Source organism: Maylandia zebra, linkage group LG11 (genome assembly GCF_041146795.1).
Source record: "Maylandia zebra isolate NMK-2024a linkage group LG11, Mzebra_GT3a, whole genome shotgun sequence".
NCBI classification, from domain to species: domain Eukaryota; kingdom Metazoa; phylum Chordata; class Actinopteri; order Cichliformes; family Cichlidae; genus Maylandia; species Maylandia zebra.
In genome coordinates, this window is record NC_135177.1 from 31,869,805 (window position 1) to 31,880,610 (window position 10,806).

Here is a 10,806-nt window from a genome sequence, read left to right on the forward strand (position 1 = left end):
ATCGCGCATCCATTGGACGTAAAACGTACAGCTTATTGCACCAGCATGCATCTGCTCTTATATAACTATCATTAGCTTACAGCTTTAAGTGTTTAAGGTATGTGCTAACTAAAAATAAAGATGCAGATTGCAGTGTTTCGGTGGAGTTTAATAAACTCAGCCGTCTGCTCCTTGCTATCTAAAATATAACAGGACACCGGAGTATATTCTCGAGCATCTCACACTTCTGATAATCAGTTGTCTGCTTGACGTTTATTAAGCTGTGTAAAAACTATAACTTTAATCTCAGCCAAACTGATTTACTGAGGAACAAATAAAATACTAAAAAAAAAAAAAAAAGGAATCACATTTTAAGTTACCTAAGTGACTTTTATATCATGTTTAACCTGAGTAGCGAAAGACGGCGGTGGGTTTGAAAATGATTTGCCGGGAGTCCGGTGTTCTCACCAGCTCTAGTGAGCCTTGCCCCGTTCAGTCCGTTATTACGCTCTTAAAATCCTACTACTTATTCCTGCATCTTTCGGGATCTTACAAAGCTTCAAACGATGCGTCAACTATTAAATTAGTCGTCGACGTAATCGTGACTAGTCGACTAATCGTGGCAGCCCTGGACAATGTTTCAAAAGCAGTTTTCTGAACCCTGCATAGGTGGTCAACTAGCTGGTCACAGTACAACTGTTCAACACAACCACACTCTCTGGGAAGGTAAAAAGTGAATCTGAGGAGGGGGAAGGTGTATCTTAATAAGGAATAAGAGGGAGCATAATCAGACAGTTTCACCATTAACGTACTTGGTTGTATACAAGAACAAGAACACGAGTAGATGCTCCACAATGAACTCATCAGTATAATACGTAGGTGTAAATGCCAGCTTGTCAGTTTTTCAAAGTTAAAAAGAAATCCATATTACTGAAACTGTTCCCTGTATGCTCAAATTACTTATATTACACTCAATACCTACCAGCAGGTGAGGATGCTGGCCGAGGTGAAGAGGATGATGGGTACTGGATAGGAGGCACACAGCAGCCCGTGGCGGTAGAAGGCCGCTGAAATCTTCTCTCTCAGCTGCTCGCGCAGCGTCATCTTGGTGGGCTTGGTCAACTCCCGGCCATTGGGAAGAACTGGGCGGCCGAGGACAGTTCGCCGCGGGGCATCCAGGGACCTACGAGTGCAAGCGAGTCAATAGATTCACCGAATGAATATTTAATTTCACACATTTTAAAGCCAAAACTCGTGGGATGATTTTGACTATAAAATTATTCATTTTAAAACTTTTAATCCAGAGGGGAATCTGGTATAATAATTAAGTCATTTAATGATTTTCTAGGGGGAAAAATGTCTTATATACTCCTATGAGATCTGAGAGTTCAGAGAAAGGGGAAGGGACAAGGGGAAGACTTTATATTTAAGACTAAACTTGTTATGGAGATTCATCAGACATAGTGAAACTGAGTGAAATCCTGTTTTATAACTGATAAATAATTATTTGCATACATAAGACATATTTCCTTTTCAGACATATAACATTTGACATCCAAAATTACAATACTTTTTTTTTTTACTTCAATATTTTAGTCTAAGAAAAGCATAAATTCCTTCCAGAGAAAATAGATTGTACTTTTAAATATTGAGATTGCTGACACTGCATCCAATCAGTCTAAATAATGCAATCTTATAAAGATGTATTACAAAAGCAACAGTTTTCATATTTTTAAATAACTGGCACAGTTGTCACTGTTTAGACGTAAGCACATGTGGAACAAAATAGCAGCACAGAGGCAAGTTTTATAAATATTGTCATCCCTCTCTTATCAGGCCAAATCGTGTAGTGCATCTCCACAGACTAACACACAGAAACAGAGGTCAGCTCTGTTACTGAGAAGCTCTGTCCTGGAAAACTAATTTGTTACACACATCTTGTGGTGCCATTCTTACTGCTAACTAAAGGCACAGTGTGGTTTTTTTCGTTCAAACCAGCTCATACTGTGGTCACATGCTGCATAGCACTTAAACACACGACTCATTCAGTAGCCCAAAAGGTGTGGACACATTCCCCACGGTGGAAAATATCCAACTGTGGTACAGCAGTGAAACATACATGCTTTACTGGTCACACCTGGGGAAAATTACAACCTCCACGTTCCCTGAAACAACTGTTTCTCAGAAATTTCCTGTAAAGTTACATTTAGATAATAATGCACAGGAGGATATGATGGTGAAAATGGAAGAGGGTAATGTTTAACTATTTAAAGAAATAAAAAAATAAAATAATAATAACAACACAGGTACTGAAAAGCTATTTGTAGAAGACGAATTCATTAAGTCATTAATCATTAGTCACCACCTAAATATCTTTCGACCTTTGGACAGAGAAAGCAATTGGAATACATATCTGACTGCTGGACTTCTTAGCAGTCTTCCAACATGAATCATCCTTTGAACCAGTCCTAATATTTCCATAGCTATAAACAGAACAAAATGCTTTTCATACAACAGGATGCCCCGAAACTCTGAATACAACAGTCCTGTATACTCATTATTGATGCTAATGAATTCTAGTAGCTGAACTTTTAGGTAACTTTGATGATCCCAATTTATCCAGCCATGGTACAGCACACATACTATGTGCCATATGGTATAAAGGAAACAGCTAAAGGAAACCAGCAAACTTGTTTAGCTATTTCCATCGATTGAAATTTAAAAGTTAGATAGTTGTGTAGACCACATTCTTTCATCCATATTATAGGAACTGAAGAATTGTTCTCTGGCATAGGTGCACATTTTATACACATTATATGAGTATCGACAGAGATATGTACAAGTACACAAAAAAATATTTTTAACTGACACCATGCACTGATAATTTGTCGATCAACCAACAGGTTAACATACTCTTAACTCTGATTGGCATCATAATCTCTGGTTTCCATTCTATACAATAATAATCACAATCATGACAACGTCCGGAAATTGACCATCGTTCAAATAAAGAAATGTTAATGTTAGGATGATGTAAACTGCCAGACTAACTGCTGAGTTTGATGTGACTTATCTGAATTCAACATTTGATTTCTCCAGCCTGACCCCCTTAACATGACTCTGTGCTTGAACACGGATGTCAACTCAGGTGGAAAAACTGAACTCTTTGACGTAAACGTGGTTCACTTAACAACAAACGCAATCACCAAATTGGCCTCCAATCGCAGTTCTCGTTTCCCTGTTTACTCAGTCGGCACGTTCAGAGCTGCCTATCAGTGTAAACACTGCTCTATTAAAAATATTTAACTGGGTTTCCTGGCACACATACAGCAGCTGGATTTGTTCAGTATCTTAATCCACCCGCTCTCACCTCAGCTTCTAAAATCATGTCAATAAGCAGCATGAAACTGTTAACCAAACAGTGTTGTTAGACAAGTTAGACTGTTCTAAGAGCATACCTGCCAATGGGAGACCAGTTTATCTCTCTGGCTTGCACCCGCTGAAGTCCCCTGAAAGCAGAAACGGTGGGTTTTTTTAGCTTTACGTGCGCTTTGTGGTTAACACAGTGCTCCCTCCTCGACTCAGACAGACTGTGTAATTGCTCCGCTTGTCCCCCCGAGAACAGCGGAAACATTCCCCGGGAGGAATTTGCCTCAGGAGTCTCTTGATCTGCTGTTATAAATACTCCATACAGTAAACACAGCAATGTCCTAGTAACCTTGCACAATAGGTGCAGCAAACGTTAAAGGCAGATTTTGAAGTAATGACTTTCTGCTCTCAACCTGGTCCTGGTTCCAGGGGCCATCTTGCCAGGGAAAATTTTCAATGAATGCCTCCATCTCTCAGTTGTTTGTCCAGCAGGGTAAGTGGGTGTAGCTGTAAGGCCCAATTTGGCAAAGGGTCAGCACCATCTCCGTCAGTGAACTAATCCCGGATTGAGCTGATCGGAAACTCAGCGAGCAGGGCTCAGGACCTGTAGCCATCCCCCATCATCTCCCTCCTCCTCTGGCCAAAGCCGGCCAGCGTACTATTATGCCAGTTACAGCAAGCCAAGACATTCACCATCTCAAAAGCATGGTGTATTTGAGAGAGGCTTGACAAGTAAAACGTAACAACTAGGGCAGATATATTAACACCAGTCACAGGTCAAGTGCTGGTAAGGAGTAGCCTTTCTCTTATCTTCAGCCATTTTTGGCAAGTGACCAGCAATTATTCAGAAATCCTATTCTGTATCACAAGATAGACGATGGTGTTCCCTAACAAACACTATGGCTGTAGTACATTAAAAACAATATATATTATATAACACAAATAATATTTCCTGTCTAAGTCAGGGAAAAGTCTCAGCTGAATGAATAACCATGTGCATTTGTGAGTATGTGCTAAACAAATAATCTAACAAAGAACAGCTTGTATGCATCTTACATGAAAACTCAGCACATTTACTCACAAAACACAGCATTTCACATTGCAAGTGCAAATTCAGTTAAGGAGATCATTGTGGACCTCTTTAGTGTACCTTTCAGATTAAGACTAAGGTAAGACTTTGTCAAAAAGCACAAAGCTAAAAGACTGCTGCTATGAGAAAAATGGTGCACGGAGTTTATAGATGCAAATTATCAATAAAATTTAGAAGCGCAAAGCTTACCTCTTTTCAACACATGCCATGAATGTAAATTCCTTAAACAATATTTCCTCATAAACTGCTGCAAATCCAAGCACCATACCAATACCCACAAACATTCCAGCAAGCATTAAGCTGTGTCCGTTCTTTGTGGCATAATTGCATCAAAATTCAGTGACATAGTTGCATAATTCTGAGGCATGCGCCTCTGATAACTGAGGACCATTAGTCCTGCTATAATTGCAGAGAGCAGCTCAATATGGATGAGCCGACTTTTACAACCAGCGCTGATGAGAAAAGAGGGTAATGTCCTGTCAATGAGTAACCACATTTGAATAACAGATGGTGCGTAATAGGCGGTCTACTTCCTTACAAGCACCTCTCTCAAAATACAGTTTTTAAAAATGAAATATATCTTGGTTAATTGATGGACATATACTAAATTACTTGCTAAAGTCTTCTTTACGCTCTAAGGTATACTAAAGCAACCAGGGTTGTGACATAGCCATCACAAGACAATGAACAACTGCAAGAAGGATGATGCAACCCTGTTGCAATATCACCTGCTGGTAATCACAGTAATTATCAAACCAACAATCAGAAACCGGCAGGGATTAATGAATAAAATCAGAAAGTGCAGTTTAAATATGCACACGTCTTAATTTCATTTATAAAAACTAACATTAGAAAGTGCCTACCAACAAATGTCAAATTGAGCGAGAAGACACCACTCACCGAGCTGAAGCAATGATAAATTATGTTTACATGCAATTAAAAACCTCAAAGGGAACAGTTAAATCTCACCGTTTGCCCTGACAGGTTTATATTCCATATGAGAGCATCTAGCTTTATTATTAAAATGGCATGTGCAAAAAAGGCTAGCTGACAATATCCACAGCTACCTCATCATGGTTCATTAAATAACACTTAAAATGCCTTAAACATAAGAGCAGAAAACAAGTGCTGAACAAACAGCTATAATAATGATAGATCAATGTGTTTTATGTATTATGTAAAAACTTACGATGTCATGAAGCTCAGGCTAAACCTGCTAGCAAACAATTAGCTTTGCTAGCTGTAAATAAACCCGGGTCCCAATATGGACCCACGCTTTAAGCTTAAAAAAGAAACAAATTGTGACAGTTAACATACCTCAATTAACACAGCTGTCGCTTATAAAGTACCACAGATTGATTCCAACAACGGCGCATAATAGAGTAAAACTACAGGTAGCATGCTTGGTGTTAGCACGTCGTTAGAGTGCGCTCTGAGATGCTCCGGGTTCATGTGTAAGTACCACACTTAAGTTATGAGCTTATTCGAGCCCGAAGACGGCAGCTTTAACGCTACATTCATAGCAACATTGAGTAACCTACATAATAAATAATTCAACAGTTCCGGTACTTTACACTTACACGAAGCTAAGTTTCACAGCTAATGCTAGCAGTGCGCAGCTCAACTTGCCTGGACAAATTTCAGAGTCCCTCCTAATGATGCTGTTGTTGTAGTTGATGTTGTCCTCGTGGTTGAACTGGTAAGCAATCGCTCTATTCCTTCGGTTCCAGATTTTACTAAATGCTAACGCATATGCCTCCCATTAAACGCCAACATATAGACGGTGCGTCTCAGCAGTTACTGGCTGTCATATCCCAATGAAACCTCTCCCCTTCGACCTCTCAACTTGCACGCTGTTACAGTGGGGACATCTAGTGGATATGATGGCGACTTTTTAGGCATCCTGTGCAAATTTAGGAACCAATTTCCTGTTTGAGTCTACGTGTCTGTGGCTTCTAGGCTAGATTATTGTAATTTATTATTATAGTGAAACTTGCTTTTATGTATGGGTCAGAGACGGTTGCACTGAAGAGACAGAAAGCAGGGCTGAAGGTGCCGGGAATAAGTACATAAGAGAGACAGATCGGGTTGTAGTCAGAGTTAGAGGGACAAGCTTGAGAAGAAGGTATAGTGGCTATATTGGACAAGGGATACTGACTATGGAGCTTCCAAGGATGAGGGAGCAAAACAGGAAGACCACAGAGAAGATTCATGGATGTAGTGAAGGAGGACAAGCAGAGGGTTTGTGTGGCAGGAGAGGACTCTAGGTATAGGGTGAGATCGAGGCAGATGATCTGCTGTGCTGAACACTAAAGGAAGTAGTCAGAAGAATTCTTATCAGGTGCCCTGATATCTTTGAAGACCTTTCAATTCATCCAAAATGCTGAAGGAATCAAGAGTACTAATATGAACAAAGGAGGCTCATAACTCTCTAATATTCTGTTCATTGACTCCCTGTTAAATCCTCGTCACTTATACAGCGCTTAATTAGGTCCATCATATTTTGAAGACCACGTAGTTCCATACTATCCCAACAGACCACTTTTCCTCACAACTACAAGTTTTAAAAATTAGGATGTGATGGAGAGCTTTCCATTTTGGGTTCAAGTGACACCCTCTCTACTTAGGTGACCACTGAGGATACTCCAGGCATTCAAGTACCACTATTAGATTGAATTAAGATTGTTTCTTCTTACTCTTTGGGCTCATTTGGGCTTTAATCATTGTTAACTATTCCCACCTGTACCTATCTCCAGGTGTCTGCCTTCAGAGGTGGATTACCTCCCTAGGAATGTTTCTGCCAGAGGATTTTTCCAGTAAAATTTGAGTTTTCTGTTTTTAAGTGCTTACTCATGAGGTAGGCTTGGTTTCTCTCCAAACATATTTTACTTGTGTTTTTCTTACAATGTAATGTACCCTGAGACAACTGTTGTTGTAAAATGTGTGCATTTAAATAAGAAAAAATGAATTAGATTTTATTATATTAACATTCATTGGCAACACGGCTCCACAAAACTGTTCTTTGAATAATACTTTTATTCATTAACAAGATTCTTTCAAACCACCAGCAATCCTGCATTCTGAGTATTTTGTTGAGTCGTCCACTGAAATCGACCAAATAATGACAACATCACGAGTCAGCATGATAATAACTCTATCCTCTGGAGATTCAGAGGTCTGGAATTGGATCACAATGTCCTTCCATCACAAGGTTTGGGATCCAGACACTGTTTGCTGACAGCAGTGACCAGCCATGGCCAATTCACCAACCACTTTGGCAGCATTTGCTATTTGCGCAACATGAAAACATAACAGTGGTTGTTCTGTTGTCACGTAAAAGAGACTAAATGTGTCTAAGGGTATAACTAGAGAACGGCGCTGGATGTCCCAGGAGCAAAGAAGGAGGCTCCTTTATCGTGGACCTTGTACTGAAAAAGCTTCTTCTGTGTGTGCTGCCCATCACCTCGTCTCCTCCTCCAACAAACCTCCACCTGGAAAAACAACAGTGCACCTTGTGCTAAATTTGATACTGTTTAAGGACAAGAAATAGACACTAGATGGATTTTGTCAAGTACAGCTGAAATGAGATTAATAAAGTAATCAATCAACAGAAAATTAGTCAGTAATAATGTTCTTAATTACAAAAATGTTAATCACAGTTACCAAAAACAATCATTTTACCCTCTTTCTGTTCAAATATTTGTAACTCTATAACATAGAAAGCTCAAATCGATTTTGACTTGTTAACTGAATCTAAACACCTGGATAATGAGCAGATCTGTGTCTCTGATGTGTTCAGTCTGAATTAGAAAATTTGCATCCACATACACACATACCTGACCGTGTATGTCCCTGCAGTAGCCAGTTGGGAGACCCTGTACATGAAGAGTGAGGCTGCACTGGTGGGTCAGGCCCTTGAGGAGCCACTCTGATCCCTCATCACTTCCATCATCCTCCGCTTCTTCTCCATGACAGCGTACCAGCATCACTATGTTCCCCTGCAGTGCAGACATGTTTATAAGAGTATTTGTAGAATCCACTGAGTTTAATTTGAGGAGAGGACTTTTAATGAAAGGGCATTTTGGTCTAACCTGTAGCTGAGAGCAGACTGTGGCTCTGCAGTAGTGGCTGAAGTCCAGCGCGGCTCCAGCGCTGACCCCCAGACTCAAAAGCACACTGACGTCATCCACCAGCAAAACGGGAGGACCCCACTCTTCCACCCCTTCCTCCCCACCACCATCACTGCTCACACTGGACCGCACAAACTCATACAGCCTCTGCAGGCCAACGGTAGGATCTCTGGGGACAAAGGAGGTGATGCTGTCTGACTAGTCCTAAAGTCAGTTGAGGTTTTTTTTTTTTTGTTAACATGTTTTGTTTTTTTAAATACGTGACAATTATGCAATGAAAGTTATGAGTAAGAACAGTGGTTATACCTGAGGAAGTCCATGGCTTGACTTCCTGTTGTGGTTTCTTGAGGAATCAAAATAGATAGCGACTCCTTAAGGCCCTCTAGGAAAATCAGCTGACCCTTTTCCCTTGCCTGTGTTAAACTTACACCCTGAGAACACACATTTCACGCAAAAAAGAGGTTTTTAAAAAAATATTTGACTCCTGTTGTGTCACTAATAAAGCGTTTTAATTCTGCTGCTGATCCTTGTTTAAATAGATTTAGATCTTGAATAAGATATCAAGGGAAGGATGGAAATTGCCCTTCATGCCAGTGGTTTTGATGTTTTCTTGCAGAAAATGTTAGTTAACACTCACCAGTCTTTGACTGATTGCACTGTAGTGACTGAAGGACTGCACCAGACCCAGAAAACACACTTTGCATCGCGCTAAAACCAAAAAAACAAACAAACAAAAAAACAGATTAAACACATTAGCTGTTAAACAGACAGCTAGAAAATGACAATACTGTGGCAAGTTACACCTCACCTCGCAGGTAGAAAGACAGGAAGTGGTGAATGAGGAAAGAGGCATCACTCTGTCTGTCAGACACTAAAATAAATTCCCCCTGTAGGATGGGCATTGTGGCACTTAATGACGCTGGATAACTTGCAGTGCACTTAAGCTCGTTACAAATACACGACTACAAGTAAAGTAGTGTTCAAAGTGAGACTGAAAATACTGCATTCCTTACCTGAGTGAAGCTGTCTGGAGTGGCGTTCAGGATGCTGTTGAGCTCTGTAAACATAGCTAACCTTGGAAGCTAAGCTAACTGTAAATAATACAAGCTAAACGGTTTCAAAGTGACACACACCAGGAGATTTTAACAGAAATTAACCGACATGTCTGTTTTGTACATATATGGGATAAAATTAAAGGCTTACGATTCTATTTTTAACAAATCAAAGATTAGAAAGCTTTTCTCCACAGTCTCTGCTTTCTGCTTGTTGTTAACGCCTGGAAATATAAACCAAAGAAGAGGTCTCACTCCGACCCTTTATCCGTGACAATCTTTTCGATCATTTTCACAATTTTTTTTATTTTGGCACATTACACTCAAGCTATAATAAAGACAAATATTAAGGCAAATCTTAATATTTGGCTTACGATCATACTAAAAATAAATTCCACTACGGGCTAGCAAACAGGAAAGCGTGGTAGCGAGTGCGCATCGTCTTCATAGACAATCTTCGTAAGCACATGGAAACTTCTTCGGCGTTGCCGTCTTAATGTCGTGTGCAAGCAGCCCCACATGCTGGTGGTACTGTGGTAATAGACGTGGTGGTAGACGCATCCCGAGTATTTCACAAAAACAGGTATATACAGGAATATATGTTAAAGTATTATTATTATTATTATTATTATTATTATTATTATTATTATTATTATTCCATGGTAATAGTGACCAATTTCACCTCAGAGATGCACCTGCACACTCCAGTCTTCATCTCCAGAGACACATTTTTTCCTCTGACATTTTTTTTTACATCTAGCATTTAAATAAGTTCCAACAGTGATATGAAATCTATATCTAGCAGCCCACAAAAGTGAAATGAAAAACTGCAATTAAATATTTCTATTTGCTATGCATTTTTAAAACTGTCATTTTGCATCTCTTTTGCCGCTTGAATGTCAATCAGTATTGGCTTATTATTAATCAATTAAAGATCTGAAGATTGAATCTCTGCACATTCATCACTCAGCACATCCTTCTTCATCATTTTTATTTTATGTCTTGCTCTGTTTAAACTTAATGACAGATTCTATTCATGGTGAAGCACTTCTGAGGGAATACTCATTAACCTTTGGGTTGTTCTGCCTCAACAATTCTCATCACACTGGAGGTTTCCAAAATTTTGACATCAGTCAGCTGATAAGTCTTTGTGAAACATACAGTTTTGTTGCTATATTTGATGTTG

General features: G+C 39.6%; 2 protein-coding genes across 7 annotated transcripts in view; both read right to left on the bottom strand.

The window, feature by feature from the left end:
• Window positions 1–6,331, bottom strand: part of scap (SREBF chaperone) — a 35,189-nt gene extending 28,858 nt beyond the window's left edge. For 2 of the 6 annotated variants that reach the window (XM_023153217.3, XM_023153216.3), the window contains exons 1-2: window positions 3,438–4,575; window positions 962–1,162 (exon numbers count right to left, since the gene is read on the bottom strand). In XM_023153217.3, coding sequence (XP_023008985.2) covers window positions 962–1,162; window positions 3,438–3,613 — 377 coding nt within the window. In that variant the 5' untranslated portion in view covers window positions 3,614–4,575. Of the gene's footprint in view, window positions 1–961; window positions 1,163–3,437; window positions 4,576–4,627; window positions 5,179–5,627; window positions 5,701–6,067 lie in introns of those variants that run through there. The other 4 variants (XM_076890204.1, XM_076890203.1, XM_014409472.4 and 1 more) reach the window with 4 other exon arrangements.
• Window positions 6,332–7,454: 1,123 nt separating this feature from the next.
• On the bottom strand, window positions 7,455–10,048 carry elp6 (elongator acetyltransferase complex subunit 6). The gene is made up of 7 exons (XM_004560168.3): window positions 9,582–10,048; window positions 9,377–9,455; window positions 9,206–9,276; window positions 8,875–8,999; window positions 8,530–8,737; window positions 8,275–8,436; window positions 7,455–7,929 (listed from the first exon to the last, which is right to left on the bottom strand). Exons 1-7 carry the CDS (start codon window positions 9,633–9,635, stop codon window positions 7,804–7,806), a joined length of 825 nt encoding a protein of 274 aa, XP_004560225.3. The 5' UTR covers window positions 9,636–10,048; the 3' UTR covers window positions 7,455–7,803.
• Window positions 10,049–10,806: the final 758 nt, after the last annotated feature.

Coding starts and splice junctions, on each gene's coding strand:
- elp6 (XM_004560168.3), bottom strand. CDS start 9,635: ATGTTTACAGAGCTCAACAGCATCCTGAACGCCACTCCAGACAGCTTC. Junction 9,277..9,376: donor CCTGTCTTTCTACCTGCGAG/GTGAGGTGTAAC, acceptor TTTTGGTTTTAG/CGCGATGCAAAGTGTGTTTT. Junction 8,738..8,874: donor CAAGCCATGGACTTCCTCAG/GTATAACCACTG, acceptor CTTTGTCCCCAG/AGATCCTACCGTTGGCCTGC.